This window comes from Myotis myotis, unplaced genomic scaffold, assembly GCF_014108235.1.
Source record: "Myotis myotis isolate mMyoMyo1 unplaced genomic scaffold, mMyoMyo1.p scaffold_m19_p_2, whole genome shotgun sequence".
Lineage (NCBI taxonomy): Eukaryota > Metazoa > Chordata > Mammalia > Chiroptera > Vespertilionidae > Myotis > Myotis myotis.
The window spans coordinates 44,128,152-44,147,246 of NW_023416324.1; the positions used below are offsets into that span (position 1 = coordinate 44,128,152).

The 19,095-nt window shown below is 38.8% G+C and overlaps 1 protein-coding gene across 2 annotated transcripts in view; it reads left to right on the top strand.

The window, feature by feature from the left end:
* The window catches only part of ALG6 (ALG6 alpha-1,3-glucosyltransferase), a 46,692-nt gene that overhangs the window by 15,971 nt on the left and 11,626 nt on the right, over positions 1-19,095 (top strand). For both annotated transcript variants that reach the window (XM_036349292.1, XM_036349291.1), the window contains exons 5-13: positions 666-754; positions 3,790-3,872; positions 4,685-4,749; positions 7,396-7,581; positions 8,389-8,524; positions 10,648-10,733; positions 13,019-13,103; positions 16,335-16,405; positions 19,000-19,068. In XM_036349292.1, the coding sequence (XP_036205185.1) occupies positions 666-754; positions 3,790-3,872; positions 4,685-4,749; positions 7,396-7,581; positions 8,389-8,524; positions 10,648-10,733; positions 13,019-13,103; positions 16,335-16,405; positions 19,000-19,068 (870 nt within the window). The remainder of the gene's footprint in view (positions 1-665; positions 755-3,789; positions 3,873-4,684; positions 4,750-7,395; positions 7,582-8,388; positions 8,525-10,647; positions 10,734-13,018; positions 13,104-16,334; positions 16,406-18,999; positions 19,069-19,095) is intronic.

The window sequence follows — 19,095 nt, forward strand, 5'->3', positions numbered from 1 at the left end:
CTTGATCACCCCTAACCACTCTGCCTGCCTGTCTGATTGCCCCTAACCACTTGCCTGCTTGCCTGATCACCCCTAACTGCTCACCTGACTGCCTGATCACCCCTAACCATTCTCCTGCCTGCCTAACCACCCCTAACTACTCTTCTGCCTGCCTTTTCACCCCTAACCACTCGCCTGCCTGCCTGATCACCCCTAACCACTCACATGCCAGCCTGATCACCCCTAACTGCTTGCCTGCCAGCCTGATCACCCCAACCGCCTCTGCCTCGGCCCCCACTGCCGCGGCTTCGTCTGGAATGATGTCCGGAATGAGTTCGGAAGGTCGTTCGGCTGTCCAGTCTAATTAGCATATTATACTTTTATTATTATAGATGTGCTTAATAAGTGAAATGTCACACATCAGATTGTTTTTACACTGGAAGAATTGCCAAGGTAGGGTTCTTACCCATGTTACAAGGTTTCATTGGGAGATAAGCAAGGCAGACTCTGTTTTTTAGCTTAAGTCCATTTCACATGATTAAATAAAAAGACTCACGTATCACCTTGACTTGATCACTTTATAAGAGCAGTGGCCACTTCTCAAAATAGATTCATATGTCCTCAGATATCCTTATTGCTAAAAATGATGGGGAATGAAGTGCATATATATATGCTTTGATTTGCAGGGCAAAGGTTATAAATCCAGATTGGATTGCTCTCCATACCTCACGTGGATATGAGAGTCAGGCACACAAGCTCTTCATGCGTGCAACAGGTAAAAGAACAATAGGTATTGAGTGCAAAATTTGACTTTCAAACATTTTTTGAACTGGTCAAAGGTTCTGTTATTATTCCTACTTACTTTTAAAATTGTACAACTACACATATGCATATATATGTAGATTTCAAAATATATTTGTGAGCTAAAAGAGAAAAGCGTAGAAAGGAATAATTCTGGGAGCTTTACATTGATTATTCTACTTAATAATTTGAATACCCAATGAGGTAAATTCTATTATACTTATTTTAAGGTGAAGAAACTGAGGCACAGGTAAGTGAGATTAATAGCTCACTTTAGGTCTGATAACTATAAATTGAAGTTTTAGTTGTTTAGGTTGTTGCGTTAATATCCTAATTCCAAAACCATTTAGACTTTTTCTTAAAGTAAACTTTACAGTCATATCTCATTCATTGTTTTGCTGTCCATTGTTGCTAAATTAATCCACTCGACAGATGTTTGTTGAGCATTTATTGTGTGCTGTTCTAAAAGCTTTACACGATTTATACTTTAACTAGAAGCCCAGTGCATGAAATTCGTGCACTCGGGCAGGGGGTCCCTCAGCCCGGCCTGCGTCCTCTCGCAGTCCAGGAGCCCTTGGGGGATGTCTGACTGATGGCTTAGGCCCGCTCCCTGGACATCCTTAGTGCTGCTGCGGAGGCAGGAGAGGTTCCTGCCATTGCTGCTGCACTCACCAACCATGAGCCCCTCTTCTCGCTAAGCAGCGCTCCCCCTGTGGGAGCGCACTGACCATCAGGGGGCAGCTCCTGTTGAGCGCTTTGAGCCAAAACCGGCTCTCCGATGTCCCCCTAGGGGTCCTGGATTGCGAGATGGCGCAGGCCAGGCAGATGGACCCCACCAGTGCACAATCAAGGCCAGAGAGGGACATGGGAGGTTGGCCAGCCAGGGAGGGACCATGGGAGGGCTCCAGGGCGTATCCGGCCCATCGCTCAGTTCTGATCATCCGGACCCCAGCGGCAAGCTAACCTACCAGTATATACTTAATACCCTAAAGACATTTGAAGTCACCTTTTCCCTGAGGAGGTTTGACATCCTCAGATCCTTTAGTTATTTCTTAGATGACCTGTTTGCTGAATGCGATTACGGTCTTGAGGCCTCTGGTTGTGCTACTTGGAATATGTTTCAGTCTGTCCGTGTCATCTTAAACGTGGCATCTGGAGCAGAAAATAGATTACACACATATAACACTGACAGTTTTCTGTCATTTACCTTATTCTGGACACTGTATTTAGTGTCCAGAAAAAATAGGCTTTTTGGATGGCTGTGTTGTACTGTTGAAGAACTTAATGTACAGTATTTGTTTTTCTTTGTTCTAAAAGGATTGGATATTCAGAATTATGAGTTGCTTTATGTTAAAAATTTTTTTTAGTTTCTTTTTCACCTGGGGCTCTCAAGTTCTTTATATGCATGAATTAGTAAAGGTTTATGTATTTTTCTTTTTAATTAATCCTCACCTGAGGATATTTTTCCATTGATTTTTAGAGAGAGTGGAAGGGAAAGGAAGAGACAGAGAGAAACATCAATGTGACAGAGACACATTGATTGGTTGCCCCTTGCATGCACCCTGACCAGGGCCGGGGAACCTGCAACCAAGGTACATGCCTTTGAGTGGAATCGAACCAGGGACCCTTCAGTCCACAGGCCGACACTCTATCCACTGAGCCAAACCGACTACTCTAGGGCTGAAGTTAATGTATTTTTTTTTTTTTTAAATATATTTTATTGATTTTTTACAGAGAGGAAGGGAGAGAGATAGAGAGTCAGAAACATCGATGAGATGACCAGCCGCCTCCTGCACATCCCCCACCGGGGATGTGCCCGCAACCCAGGCACATGCCCTTGACCGGAATCGAACCTGGGACCTTTCAGTCTGCAGGCCGACGCTCTATCCACTGAGCCAAACCGGTTTCGGCAAGTTAATGTATTTTTAAATAATATTCTAAAAAGATTCTCCTATGCATTGATTGCCACATTTGAGGTATTCTTCACAGGAGAAAATTTGGAGTATACAGATAGTAAAACAAAACAAAACAAAACAAAAAAACAAGGTTGTTTCTGCTTGCTTTGAGTATTCTTAATTTTTTAAAAAATATATACTTTATTGATTTCAGAGAGGAAGGGGGAGGGAGAGATAGAAACATCAATGATGAGAGGGAGACATTGATTGGCTGCCTCCTGCATGCCCCCTACTGGGGATCTAGCCCACAACCCAGGCAGGTGCCCTTGAGGGGAATTAAACCCGGGACCCTTCAGTCCGCAGGCTGACACTCTATCCACTGAGCCAAACTGGCTAGGGCAGTGGTTGGCAAACCGTGGCTCGCGAGCCACATGCGGCTCTTTGGCCCCTTGAGTGTGGCTCTTCCACAAAATACTGACTTCTGCGCATGGGCCACGAAGTTTCAATTGCACTGTACGTGCGCGCCTGCATGTGGTATTTTGTGGAAGAGCCACACTCAAGGGGCCAAAGAGCCGCACGTGGCTCGCTAGCCGCGGTTTGCCAACCATGGGGCTAGGGCATTGAGTATTCTTAATTTTTAAGTTCAAGTCAGAGCCAAGAGAGAATTTATTTTGGATACACCTAATTGATTCAATGTGTGAATATTTTAGAGAAAATTAAAAGAGTGTAGTACCGTATTAATTGAAATTTGGCAGAGGCCCTGGTCAGTGTGGTCAGGCCCTGCTCAGTTGATTGGAGTGTTGTCTCATACACCAAAAGGTCTTGGTTCGATTCCTGGTCAGGGCACATACCTAAGTTGTGGGTTCAGTCCCAATTGGGGCATAGGAGAGGTAGCTGATTGATGTTTCTCTCTCCTCAGGTGAGGAATTAAAGAAAAAAATGGCAAAGGTAAAGGGAATGGAAAGGGCTCACATGTGAGGGACTTGTGCAGAGTGGGTAGGAACTGTGGGTTAATAGAATTCACACTTACGGATGGAGGGAGGGAGACGATAAATACATCATTATAGCTCCTGATGGTCTCACAATTAAAATTTGCTTGTGTCTCTTTTTTTAGTGTTAATTGCTGATTTGCTGATTTACATACCTGCAGTGGTTTTGTACTGTTGTTGTTTAAAAGAAATGTCAACTAAGAAAAAGGTAAGTTTTAAAGCAACCTGACATCTCATCTCTGAAATATTTTATTAGCTTTACTATTGAGTATGAAGCTTAAGGAAGCCATGCTTTTGGGAATAGATACTAATAGGGAATAGTCTATTTCTGTCAATTAATTTTCACTTAGAAAACATCAATTTACTTTAATTATTTTAATGCCCAACTATAGTAATAAGATGCGTTGAATTTTAGAAGTTATATACTACTGAATCATGCAGCATGTTGAGTTTATTGCTTAGCTGGTCAATCTGAATTTCTATCATTTATCTTATTCTGGACACTGTGTTTAGTGTAGTGCAAGAAAAAAAATAGGCTTTTTGATAGCTCTATTGTACTGTTGAAGAACTTAATGTACAGTATTTATTTTTCTTTGTCTTAAAAGGGTTGGATATTCAGAATTATGAGTTGCTTTTATGTTAAAAACTTGTGAGGATGACTAAACTGAAAGGTATTTTGAAAAGTTGCTATGTAGTCTCACAATCACAGTCAACAAATACTCTTTTTGGTGATTTTATATAGATTAATCATTAGATTAACTTCTCTGACCTGTGTATCTAAACGTGCTTTCTCTGACTAACACCTTCTAGTGATTTCCTTTTTACTGAGGCATCCTATCCATGAAATATCACCTCCATGAAAACTATAGTGTTTAAAGAGTTGTTTTATAAAAATGCAATTTTTTGATAACTGGAGGTAAGAGGGGGAAATTTGCTACTGTGTTAAGTGAAACTACACTTTTACCCTGTTTGATTCAAGTAACAGATTACTCTCTTAATTCATAATATCTGTCTTTACAGGTTGCTAATGCATTATGCATATTGCTGTATCCAGGCCTTATTCTTATTGACTATGGACATTTTCAGTATCCTTTACTAATTTAGAAATGAAGCTAGATGCATGCCTATTAGGAAATCTAGACTCAATGTGTATAATGTTATCATTCAGTAATATCTTATTTGCTAGGGTACTTGCTTATATAAACTACTAGAGGCCCAGTGCACGAACATGCATGGGTGGGGTCTGGCTGGCCCATCCCAATGGGGGCCAATCAGGGCCGGGCTATTAGGAGGGCGGGATGTGGGAGGTTGGCTGTTTGGCCCTGCCCATGATCGGGGTTGGGGGGCTGACTGGGGGCTGGGCCAGCCAGGGGTCGGGGTCGGGGAGGGGCAGGGGAGAGGCCGCAGCTGTCTGGGGGGAGGGGCCATGGGTGGTTGGCTGGCCAGCCCCTCCGCCCCCGATTGGGGTGGAGGGGCCAAAACTACACTTGTATGCCTCCTGAGTACTTCTTCCTCCTTCTTTCCCAGAGATAGCTAAGTGCTAATACTGCTATCCCCTCCCCCGCTTTGAACTTTATATATGAGGGACAACACACTAGGTATTCCTTTGTGTTTGGTGTTTTAGGTTCAACATTTTGTTTGTGAGAGTTATTCTTGTAGTTGTATGTAGCTGTAATTTGTTCAATTACATTGCATTATAATATTCCATTGCAAGAATACACATAATTCTATTACTGATTGACATTTGGATTGCTTCCAGGTTTTGGCTGTGATGAATTTGCTGCTATGATTACTCTTATAAATGTCTCTGTACACATGTAAATATATTTTTTTATGAGTGGAATTGCTAAGTTACAGGGTATGCACATGCGTAATTTTAGATATTCCCAACTGGTTTTTAAGCATGGTACACCAGTTAACACTTCCATTAGCACTGTGTCAAAGTTCTAGGTGCTCATCTTCATCTATTGTCATTCCTTGTTATTTTCACATTCTGGCAAACATGTAGTGGTATCTTCTCTGTGATTTGAATCAAACTTGAAGCTTTTGGGATTATGTCAGTTTATAGTGACACATTTTTAACCACTATGTACTTTACTTTCCTGATTTGTAAAGTGGGCTTAAGAATAACCCTTACTTTGTAAACCTTTTGAGAATGAAGTGAATTAATATTTATAAAGCATTTAAAGCAGTACTTGGGAAGTATTAAGTATTGTATAAATATTTGTTGCTATTATTATCTGACATTACTGCTGCTGCTGCTCTTACTATTTTTTATTTTGGGGGCTCTGAAATTTCACAGTGATTGCTTAGGCATATGTATTTTGACAGTTGTTTTGGACACTCTATGGGTCATTCATCTTGAAGACTCATGTTCTTCAGTTCTGGGAAATTCTCTTATAGTATTTCTTTGATAATTTTCTCACTTCATTCTTGAGCTGGTTAGATGTTAGGTCTTTCATCTCCATCTTGAGCATCTCTTTGTCTTTATGGTTTGGAAGATTATCTCTAACACCTCTATTACGTTTCATTTGTTTTGTTAAGCATATCTTAAATTTCAATTCACTCCTTAATTTTTTCCTTACTATTTTCTTAATTATTTCCATTCTTCCAGGGTCATTTTTTCCCCCTTTTCGTTTTGGTCTTAGGTTTTTCTTCCATGTCTATTTGATCCAAGAGTATTCTAGTTTAAGGGTAAGAGAGAAGAAAAAGCTACATGTGAGCTCTTTATTTATTTGATCCACGGTAGGTTAAGTAGGCAGGGAGCTGGTCAGTACATTGTAGGATCATTAAATTTCAGGGTGTGGAGGGCTTTGTACTGTAGTGTTAATTTCTCCACTAGCTGTCCCAGAAGGTTTGTTCCATTTTTTTTGGAGAAATATTCCTTCTTCTGTTGCCTGGGGTGGTAAATGGTTTGGCTGCCAGACAATATCTGCACAGGAGTGAGGTGGGATTTGATTTCTCCATCTAGGGATTTTCGGTTAATCCTCTTGTTTTCTTTTCAACATATTGCTCAAGCCCTCTCACTCACTTGGTGTTTCCAGAGTTCTCCAGGGGCTTGCAGGGTAGACTGGCTCCTTGCTTGCCTAAGCTTCCTCTAGGCTATGGCTTCATTCATCCTATTTTATTTGTTACCACTTTTCTGTCTTCTTTCTGGCTTCTAGAAATGTGTTGAAATCTTGATCTCCTGTAGCCCAACTTCCTGTTCTCTTCATGGCTGTGAGTTTATACTTTAAAAAAATTCTCCGTCTTAAGGGGGTTTAGGGAAGGAGAGGAGGTAAACATGAGTGCCTAGCTCACTATTTTGGACTGAAAATTTAATGGTGATGTTGTTTTAATATAACTGTTATTTGTTTATAATCAAGCATTTATATTTATGCTGATGCATATTTATAGAGAAGTATAGTGATATCAGTAAATTTTATGTTTTTTTTAACTTTTGAAGCATCATTTTATAATAACTGAAATAGTCTAGCAGAAACAAAGCTATGTGTTAACTATTTAGAGTTCTTTTAAAGCTAAACAAATCAGGTGCTGTGTTTAACACTAGATTTTATATATTTGAGGCCATTATTTATAATTTCAAATGTTTGTATACATCCAATAACTTCAATTTCTATTTAAATTAGCTTTCATATCTCTTATTTTTAAATTGTGTAAGAAATACACTCTATAAAGTGCAAGATCTACCTCTTTTAATTACTGAGATAATTTCCTTGACACAGGGACAGATATAATTCTGTGAGTCTTGGCTTTGCTCTGTGGGGTGTTCTTGGAGTATCTTGTCACTGGGACCTGCTAGGATCACTGGCATTTTGTTTAGCTATAAATTACAAACAGATGGAACTTTACCATTCCTTGCCCTTTTTTTGTTTTCTGCTTGGCAAGTGTTTTAAAAAAGGCCTCAAAGGAAAAGGGTGAGTGGCTTCTAAACACCAACATTTTACAAAGTACTCCCGAGAATGTATGTGGCCTGCTTACCCCGAGGAAGGTGGCCTTTCACCTGGCCTTTCGGTGATTTCTTACTAATGTGTTGACTATGGGGAGAGTAGGAAGAGAGAGTGTCATGTTCTACATTTACTTTAAATCTTCCTAACTAGAAAAATATTTTGATCAATGTACATTTCCTGTAGGTGATGTGGGTTGGTTTGTTAGAGGATTGCTGTAGGATTTCATCCATTTAAGAGCATGTTAGATTACATAGTTATTAGAAATATAACCCTGATTTGACATTTGTCTTCATGGCTACATAGGAATGACATCTAAGTTAAATGTTAATTAGGATGGTGATAGTTTTTTTTTGTTAGAGAAGTGCAGATCTTTTTTAAAAAATGATTTTATTGATTTCAGAGAGAGGAAGGGAGAGAGAAAGAGATAGAAACATCAATGAGAGAGAAACATCAATCGGCTTCCTCCTGCACTCTCCCTACCGGGGATTGAGCCTGAAACCCAGGCATGTGCCCTGATTGGGAATGGAACCTGCAACCTCTTGGTGAATGGGACAACGCTCCATCAACTGAGCCACACCTGCAGGGCGGAGAAGTGCCCATCGTAATGGTTTTGAATTTCTTAACCCTGATTTGAGTAGACTCCCATCTTAAACCTATGTCAGTGGCATGGATTTACCATTACTATACACTTGCATTTATTATATCTAGCGTGGTTCAGCTTTTCTCAGAAGTATTAACTTCTTGGCTCACAGGTTGCCTTTGCTTTTGTTCCAGGTTTGTGCTGTTAGTTAAGCTGGCGTGCACTGTTGTGGCTTCCTTCGTTCTCTGCTGGCTGCCGTTTGTTACAGAAAAGGAGCAAACCCTGCAGGTTCTAAGGAGGCTCTTCCCAGTGGATCGTGGATTATTTGAGGCACGTGTACACTCTCCTCTCACGGCTTTCTGCCACCTCCCCTGTGACCGCTGGGATTTCCTGTAGAAGACCCTCAGGGAATAGTAACTTCAGCTGCTCTCTTCTCACCATCATTCCTTGCCAATTATTTAATTCAGTGTAAACCTCTAGCTCAGCTGGCATGTTCTAGTACATTACATGCATTGCTAATATCTATGCCATCATGAGATCCATAATCCAATTACACATTTTTCTAATGAAAGGGGTCCAGAATGAAGACAGCATGAGAAGTTGCAGCTACAGAGTTAAGAGCTCTGTAATTTCTTTGGTTTATTTTCTCTTTTTAGTCTTAGGAAATTACTTTTTAAACTAATAATCATGTTTGCTTCAGAAAGATCTCCTAATTCCTTATGAGATATATAAATACAACCTTCACCCACAGTAATTTCTAATGAGACTCTTTCATTTCATTTAATGCTAGCTTAATCACTCTTGTTAAACTTTAATTACATGGGTAATTTGATGATTTAGATTTAGTAATTAAATTAAACCATTTTTCTGAAACAAAAGGCCCTTTTAATAAAGTTAGACAGAAACAACATATTTATAGATAATTTGCTTTTGAAAAAACATTTCTTTTAAAAAGAATTAGAAAAGCATATTATATATATATGTATATATATATATATATATATATGTAAATTTCTAATATATAGATTTGATCTGTAAGGAGATGGACCCAGCATTTTGAGACTAAGAGAATTTGGTTTTGTGAAGGAACAAGAATGTGCGACTTGTATGTTGATGGAGACCCTGCTGCTGATACTGATAATCATAAACAGTCACTATTATTATCACCACTTATTAGGTGCCAGATACCTCACATGATTTTTTTGATCTCTACAATAGTTCTGAGGTGTCTATTATACCCACTTTACAGATCAGAAAACTGAGGTCACGTAGGTAGTGTGTGGCAGAGCTGTGAGTCGAACTTTGAAAATTGTGCTCCTATCTTCTTTATGTTTTTCTAACCTGAACACTTACTAGTATATAAAGAAAAGTTTGAGCCCTGGCTAGTGTGTTCAGTGGTTAGAGCATTGGCCTGCACATCGAAGGGTTGTGGGTTTGATTCCTGGTCAAGGGCACATACCTGGGTTGCAGGTTTGATCCCCAGCCTTGGTTGGGGTGCATGCGGGAGGCAACCAATTGATGTACATCAATTTCTCTCTCCCTCTCTCTCCCTCCCTCCCTCCCTCCCTCCCTCCCTCCCTCCCTCCCTCCCTCCCTCCCTCCCTCCCTCCCTTCTCCTCTCTCTGAAAAAGCAATGGGGGAAAAATATCTTCGGGTAGGATTTAAAAAAAGAAAAGTTTGATTCTCCTTGTAAGCTGCCTGGTTATTTGCTTTGCCTTCTGTTTAAGAGATGGCATTTAGCATGGTAAACATAAAAATGGATATTAATATGTTTGGTGGTGTTGCAGGTCGCCCCCATTCCCTTGTTGCTCTCAGAATCTGAAGAGCATTTTTTTTTTATCTTACGGAGGGAAGAAGGCTGGTACAGCTGTCAGTGGTAGTTACTTTCTGGATGTTTTGCCTACACAGCTGTGAGTCAAGCAGCTGTGTAGAGGATGGGTTTCACGAACAGAGAGCTGTAGTTATAAATTTAATTTTGAAAGTGATCCTAGCACAACTGCTAATGCCTTTAAACTTTTTGACTTATTAGCAATTAACTCTTGTCATTGCTAGTAGCTAGGAAGTTATATTAGATAATTTCAGATGTGTGATAAAACAGGTCACATAATATGTGTTCTACACACTAGGAAAACAAAAATATTCTAGAAACATTTTCAAAGATGAATAACTTCCTTATTTAGGGATAGTGTGCTGTTCTTAGAAAAATATGAAGTATTTCTTGGGAATGTCTAGATTAGGGTTGGGTAGTGATTTAGATAAACTCCCATTGCAAAAAAGTGAAAAATGCTTATCTGTGTGTGTACATATGCATTAGAGAGTTTAATCAACTTATAAAATTGTGAACAAAAGCTTTACATCTCACAAGTTTATTTAGAAGTTATGGACTGTACTTTGTGGAGTTTGGTATTTCTTTCAATTAGATCAGAATGTAAAACTAACAAATCTCTTTTAAGGATAAAGTAGCCAATATTTGGTGTAGCCTAAGTGTCTTTCTGAAGATCAAGAATATTTTGCCACGTCACACCCAGATAAAAATCAGGTAAGAGTCACAAAGTTTGTATATAGTGTTTTGTATGCTTTCCTCTAAAAGTATTATGGTAATATCTCATTTATCTGGCATCATTAGGGAATGAGCTGGTCTTTGTTAGTGGATTTTCCACGTAACATTAATCTGTCCCTCTGTACAACAAAACTCTTCTATTTGATATATTTTATGTGAAAATCTTCCTGGATTGTTACCTACTTTTCTCCTCCTTAATTGGTGAGTATGCTCACCATGATTGAACATATGTTGGAAGAGTTGTGATTTTCAGTGATGTATCAGTCAGGGTTCAACTAAAGAATGAGGAGGGGATCAGTGTGTGTGTGAGTGTGTGTGTGTGAATTTGCTATGAGGAATTGGCTTATACAATTGTGAGGGCTGGCTAAGCAAACTGGAAATCCACAGGCATTCAGGAAGGAATATTTAACCCTTTGCGGTCGTTTGTCTACTCTCAGCCACCAAAGCTTTTTTACCGTTCCGGTCGTATGTCTGCTCTCAGCCACCACAGCAAGGAACTGTACGAATCTTAACTCTATTCATTCATGTATCAGTTCATAATTTCTCTGAAAGCTCTTAAGTGTCTAAGCGACCTTGTCACTAACCAAAACATTGCCCCGACAAATTGGAGATATCGAAACTCAATATAAACAAACGTGGCCGTTCCACACTCGCCATGCAAAATACCGTGGCGAGTCAGTTGCCTTTTGAGAGTGAAGAAATCGACAAGCTTCGGAGATACTTCGCAGAATTTCAAATAAAGCTTTACAAATTACGTTTAACTGTAATTAGGCATTCTCGCCTGTTAAGATATTTCGAAATAATACTCCAAAATGGCAAAAAGAAAGTTACCGAAAGAAGTGTACTGCGAATCTGAAAGTAACGATGAAGAGTTTTATTTTGGCAGGAAGACCATCGGCCTCAGATAAAGATGAAAGGCTTAATGGGAAACTGCATATATTGCGGCACTGTGAAGGTGTGAAAAGTAAAGATTGCTCTGTATGTTCGAACAGAAAGATTAGGGGCGGAAGACACCAAACTAATTATTTTTGCGATACATATAGTCGAAAACCAGGACTGCATATTGGAGACTGCTTTCAAAGATACCACACAATGGAGAAATATAAAATATAATTTTTACATAAAAACATGTTATTGAAACACATTATTGTCTAAACATACATCTAATGTTCAAAAAAGAATTAATAAACCTTGTTTATCCTTCATAATCTTGCATGTTATGTATCACTGCTCTTTCAATGGAAATTAATTCCGACCAGTACGACACCCATGTCCAAATTTAATACGACCGCAAAGGGTTAAAGGGAAGGAAGAGCGATTCAGACCCAGCTGCTGTTGAGAATCTCTGAGTTTAGGGAAGGCCTAAGCCCTTTTACTGGTAAAGGGCTTCTAACTGATTGAGTCAGGCGCACTCAAGACTATCTTCCTATCGATTAACTTAAAATCAACTGATTAGGGACTTTTGTTAGTTCTGCAAAATCTCTTCCCAGCAGCGCCAAGACTAGTGTTTGAATAACGGGGCAAAGCAGTGTGTGTGCTGCCTCCCTCTCCCATCCAGTCCTTTCATGAATATCCCTTATAGCCCGTGTAACGAGGGATTGTAGTTCTTCGGAGCCAAGCTGACACACCACAAAGCCACCCTAAGTGGGAAAATCAGTTACTGTATGAGTTATAATCCTGTGTCAGGGCTTTCGGGGCTGTGTGCCGTGGTACCACATGGCTCCAGATGGCTCTGCTTATGGAGTTCTCCCCTGCCCACCAGCCATCACTAGAAGCTCTAGCAGCTTCTGGCTTGTTTTTTTATTTTATTTACCAGGTGCTTGAAAATCAGATAATCAACTTTGTGAATTGAGGGCCTGAGAGATTCTCTTACAGTACATTTTATCAATGTTTCTGTTACAAATAGAGCATTGTCTCTTTTTACTTGGTTATGTTTTCTTATTTTGAGTCTTTGATAATGAATATTTAGCTAACTTTCTTTTCTATAAATGAGACTAAATAGTAAAATAACATAAGCAGCACTTACTACTATAATGTTTTGTTCTATATTATATAATTATGTATATGTTGAAGAGCGTACATATTTCAAGGTGTGGATTTTATTTAAATTTTATTTAGTCTTAAATTTAAAAAGTAAAAATAAACTTTAATTTGAAGTCAATTTAAGTTGATAAGTAATGTGATCCTTATATTTAAAAAAGTATTTGTTTTAGCTATAGGCCTTTACAAAGATAACAAGTATTTTATTTTTATTCATTTTTTAGTTTTTGTTTTACATTTTTGAGCCTGCTTCCTGCATGTATAAAATTAATACTTCAGCCCTCTCCCAAAGGATTCAGATATACTCTGGTAAGTTTCTTCTTACTTTAGATACTTAATTCTTGCTGTAAATAATCTTTTAAAAATAGAGATAATTATTTGCTCTGAACAGGAGGCTTTATTGGGTTGGAACATTCATTTATTTGATGAACATTTATTGAGTGTCTGACATACTTAGGTATTCTTTTTGGCACTAATTAAATTTCCAGTTTAATTCAACAGTTATTTAAGTTCTGCTTTGTATTAGTCAGTGAGGGAATCCAAACAAGAAAACAGTGGTGATAGACATATGCTTAAATAATTATGTGATAGAGCAGATGGTATTAAGTTCTATTTGGTACAGATTAGGTGCTATGACTGTGCGGGAACAGGAGCTATTACTTGGGGGCAGATGTTAGACAGCCTCTTAGAGCAAGTGGGATTGGAGACAAAGTTTGAAAGCTGGGCAAGATTTGGGATAGGAGGTTATATAGCAGAAGAGAATTCAAGACAGGAGGAAGAGCTTGAAGGTATAGAGAGATGAGAAACGATAGGGAATGCTCTGGGAACAGCTATTGAACATTGAAATGTGTGTGTGTGTGTGTGTGTGTGTGTGTGTGTATGTGTGTAGAGGATATAGTCAGAGAGCAGAATCAAAAAGGATCAAATTGTATAAGGGCTTGAATGTCAGGTTGAATAAGTTGGAGTTGGATTTGTGTGCAAGAGGAGCCAGAAAACGATTTCTAAGCAGGGGAGGGGACAGATTTCTGTTGTAGAAAGATGACTTGTGTCAGTTTGAAGGTGCATTGGTTCTATTTCCTGCAGTTTAGGGTTTCTCTGAGTGGGTTTACTATTTCTGCGGCACTTTTACAATTTTGTTCCTGTGTGCCTGGGCCTATAAAATGACATTTAAAAGTATCTTTTAATATGTCCAGAAAATTTGGTTTATGAAAACAGTAAGTCAGTGGACTTTAGAAGGGCACAACATTTTAGGAATTAGGGTTTCGATTCTGGGACTGCCACGTACTTACATTGCATTCTAAAAAACAAGCCATAACATAGCATACTGCTGAAATACTTCAAAAGTGCCTATCAGTACCACCATGGAAAAAAGATAGTTTCATGTTCTTCTTCTCTTTTGATTACCTTTTTATTGACGTTTTCTGTTGTTTGATTCTGTGAATGAACTCTGAGCACACTGAGTCATCTACGGTTAATATTCTGTAGGACTTTTAGAACAGAGGGATATGGTTAGTGATGCTCCGATGTCTTCAATAGGCCTAACTTGAAATATTTGCAAGTTTATATCAGATGAGGCTATTTCTCTAGGAAATAGCATGCTAAATAAAGGTATATTTCAAAGATAATGGAATGCAATTTCAGAGTTTGAGTAACTGTGGCAGTGCTAGAGATGATTACTTTCAGGGATTATAAGCCAGAAAAAACATTTTCTCTCTCTGAGTTTCCTAATTTTATTCTGTTTTAATACAAGCCACTGTGTTTAAAAAACAACAGAAAGAGACTTATATTCATGACTTTTGTTATTTTTGTTGGTAATGTTTTGAATTCTTACTGAATACTTCTAAGAGCTTTAAAAATATTTCTCATTTTAATTTCTTTTAAAGTGTTTTCCTTTCCATGAAGATTGAATTATTTTCAAGTCAATTCTCCATATAAGTCTGTAATTGAGGTAATGGATGATATGAATACTAATGTATTTATAGCAGCAAAATGACTTATATTTAATTCATTCAAGTAGTACTTACTGAGTGCTCGCTAATGTGTCCAGGCCTTTTCAAGGTACTGGCATGTGAGGGAATGACAGCGAGCATCCCTGCTCTCTTAATTCTGGCAGAAGAACTACAATAAACAAAATAAATCAGTTAACAAGAAAGTATGTGGGAGTAGTGAGGACTATGAAGAAAACAGTGGTATGTGAAAAGACTGCGGATGGGCTTGGTTAGGGGGCATTACTTGAGTATGGGAAGGTCGTTCTAGGGAAGTGACATTGAGCCTAGGACTGAGTGTTCGACCAGAAAGAGCCAATCACAAGAAGATCTGGGCTCTGACTTGATGAAAGCAACTTTTTCCCTAAGGCAGGAACACGTTGGCACGTTTCAGGCTTAAAGGCACAGGTGTGAAGTGCTAGTGTGAAGTGAGGGAGGAAGACAGCGGTAGAGTGGAAGAGGAAGGCAGGACCCACATGACGCAGGAGGGAAGCAATGGGAGGAATTTAAATAAGGAAGTTGACATAAACGGGCATGGTGGCTGACTGGAGAATGGATTGGAAGGAGGCATGAGTGTCACCAATTAGGACGTATTGCAGTAGTCCAGGAGAAAGATGGTGGCTCAGACCACTCGTCTATCAGCGTCAGCAGAGGGAAGGAGAGAAGTGGGTGGGTATTGTATTTAGGAGGTGGTGTACAAAGGATTTGCTGATGGATTGGATGCGTAGCATGTACAAGGTAGCGACCCACATTTTTTACTTGAATAACTACATTTGGATGTATACTGATGTCTGATATTCAGAATATAAACTTCTGAAAATGGGTCTATGTAATTTTTTTTATTTAAAATCCCAAATAGCAAATGATTACTTTATAAAACATTTATTTTTATTGAAAAGCACATTTTATTTTAAAATTAAATCGATTGTGGTGCCGTTGGTTAATAACATTATATAATTTTCAGGTGTACATTATAATTCAACATTTGTGTACACTATAGTGTGCTCACCACGCAAAGTCTAGTTTCCTTCAATTCCCATGTATCTGACTCCCTTTACCCAGTTCCCCCTCCTCCATCCCCCTTTCCCGCTGGTAACCACCATTCTGTTGTCTGAATCTATGTTTGTTTTTGTTTTGTTAGTTCATTTGTTCTTTTTGTCTTATATTCCACATATGAATGAAATCATATATATATGAATGAAATTATTATGAAATACTTAATATATTTTATTGAAATGCATGTTTTAAAAACACTGAAATAGAGCATGATTGTTGTATCTGAAGTGTTTAGTAGTTTTATTAATAACTGAGTCTCAATGAACTTACTTTATATGGTTAAGTATAGTGTTATAATTAGTTTTCTAAAAAATATGTTGACTATATATTTGAATGAAATATTATGCATTTAGTGCTATGTATATATTTTCCTTCTAGATAGAAGCCACATTAAACTTTAAAGTTTTACCTGAAATGATTTTTATTCAAATTCATAATTAAATTGCAGTTATATTTTGTAAGCTGTTATATTTCATTTCCCTTCTTTTTTTTCTTGAAGGTTACCTGTGCACTATCATTCTTTTTATTTTCTTTCCAAGTACATGAAAAGTCCATTCTCTTAGTATCATTGTAAGTAAAAATGTTTCAAGTATTTAATTAATTATTATCCTATATAATAAAAGCATAATATGCAAATCGGCCGAACAGCGGAATGGCCAGTCACTATGACGCACACTGACCACCAAGGGGCAGACGCTCAATGCAGGGGCTGCCCCCTGGTGGTCAGTGTGCTCCCACATGGGGAGCGCCGCTCAGCCAGAAGCCAAGCTCACAGCTAGCGAGCACAGCGGTAGTGGCGGGAGTCTCTCTCGCCTCCACTGCAGGCGGGCGGTAAGGAGCCAGGGGTCCTGGACTGTGAGAGGGCACAGGCCGGGCTGAGGGACCTCTCCTCCCCCAGTGCATGAATCTTGTGCACTGGGCCTCTAGTGCATTTATAATATATAAATCAATGTGTTACATATAATTACATAAGTATAAAACACAACTATGCAAATGTTATATAGTTGCATAAAGTTATTTCATGAAATCATACTTTTTTCAGTTTTACTTCTTTATATTTTAAACTGAGAATATTTCATAGAATTATTAACGACGGACTTATTTCTTCCTATATATATTCTGTATGCCAATAAAGAATGTCTTCCAAAGACTGGAGTCTCTTTGTCATCTTTGCCTTGTTCATTTTCATACCTATTCAAAGCCTTGTTCTCTCCATTCCCCTCTTTAGGGGCTTTCTTATGTTGCCTCTTTTCTACTTCCTTTGTCAAAACCTTTGGTTAGGCCCTATTGGCAATCTCTAACCAGACTACTTTGTATTAGGAGCATTAATTTTTCCCCCCTGATCTTCAGAGAAATTGGGTGACAGTTAAGGCTATATTATCCCAAATTAAAATAGTATTTGCCTAGAACACATTGGAATACTTGAATCCCAACCCACAACCACTCTACCCTTCACCCTGTTCATAGGTTCCTGTGGAAGATATGTACAGAGTGATCAATGGCAAGTGGGAAGCGGAGCTTTGCACTAAAACCTCAGTGCATAGCTTTATAGTAAGCTGGGCTGGCCTATGTGGAAGGCTTCTTTGCTTTGAACAAAACAGTCTCAAATCAGCTTGATTTCATCCTCCAAAGTCTAAACCTGAGCTACCACTATTATATGAGGCTAGGGCCAGGGGTGGGCAAACTTTTTGACTCGAGGGCCACAATGGGTTCTTAAACTGGACCGGAGGGCCGGAGCAAAAGCATGGATGGAGTGTTTGTGTGAACTAATATAAATTCAAAGTAAACATCATTACATAAAAGGGTACGGTCTTTTTTTTTTAGTTTTATTCATTTTAAACAGGCCGGATACGGCCCGCGGGCCGTAGTTTGCCCACGGCTGGGCTAGGCTGACCCTACACACAAATCTCAAGTGCCAAGAACTAGGGAGAGGTATTTACTTTCAAACATAGATTCTCCCTAGAATTTCTACCCCATAGAAAGGCAGCTCATTCAGTGATCCGTAATCTGACCATTCAGATTAGCTCTTGGGCCCCGAATACTAGATAATACTTGTAAGAGTATTTTCAACTACTTAACAATACAAGATACTATTATTTCAATTACACATAAGAAAAAAAGTTAAATTAACCATTTTTTCAAGGACATACAGTGAGTTGGTGGCAGAGGTGAGACTAGGACTCAGGTCTTCTGGACAGCACCCCCCACCCCCTTTTTTTTAGTATGTTTTTATTGATTTCAGAGAGAGGAAGGGGGAGGGGGAGAGAGAGATAGAAACACCAATGATGAGAGAGAATCTTTGATTGGCTGCCTCCTGCATACCCCCTACTGGGGATTGGGCCACAACCTGGCATGTGCCCTGACTGGGAATCGAACCATGAACTCCTGGTTCATAGGTTGATGCTCAACCACTGAGCCACGCCGGCCAGGCCCCTTCTTCTTGAGCATTATTGCCACAGTTGGATCCAGAGGTAATGGGTCTGAGGTTGGTGGTAAGGAGGTCACAGAGTTCGCACTTATGACCTTAAACCACTCTTTGGTAAAGTCAGTGGCTCCATTTCTTGGCATTACACTTCCTGTTCCTATACTATTGCTCTTTTCATGTAGCCTATTCCTACTGTTCCCCCCACCCTCGTTTCTTTTATTCTACAATCATACACTTGTTTCCCTTTATAGTTCTTCTTTGCCTCTGTTGTCCTGTCTTCAGTGGCAGATGATCCTATTACAACTAGTTTTTAGCTGAGTAATATGTAACATGGAAGGTCATAAGAAATATGGAAACCACTATTCTGGGAATTCATTTCATATTTACCAAATATGAAATATATGAAGCAGCTCTCTTTCTCTGTTTAGATTGGTTTATCTGATTCTTTTTTTAAAACTACTTTTGTATGATAAATATTCCATCGGTGGACTGAATTCTGGAATCACTTTTCCAGTTATGAGGAATTGACACCTTCTCTGTATTTAGACACATTTAATTTGGATTGATGGTTATAAAAAAAAATGAATCAGTAGTCCATATGAAGACCTTGATGGCTGTTTTAAAGTTTTTGGTTTTTTAGCTACCCTGAAAATAAGACATAAAATCTCTCCATATTTTTTACAAGAGTTGAAATTATATTCTATAAGATTAAATTATTTTTTTTTCTTTATCATTTTAGACCTGTCTGCTTAGTTTTGAATGAAATTCCCTTTATGTCTACTTGGTTTTTACTTGTGTCGACATTTAGGTGAGTCAAACCAGTTTCCATATAATA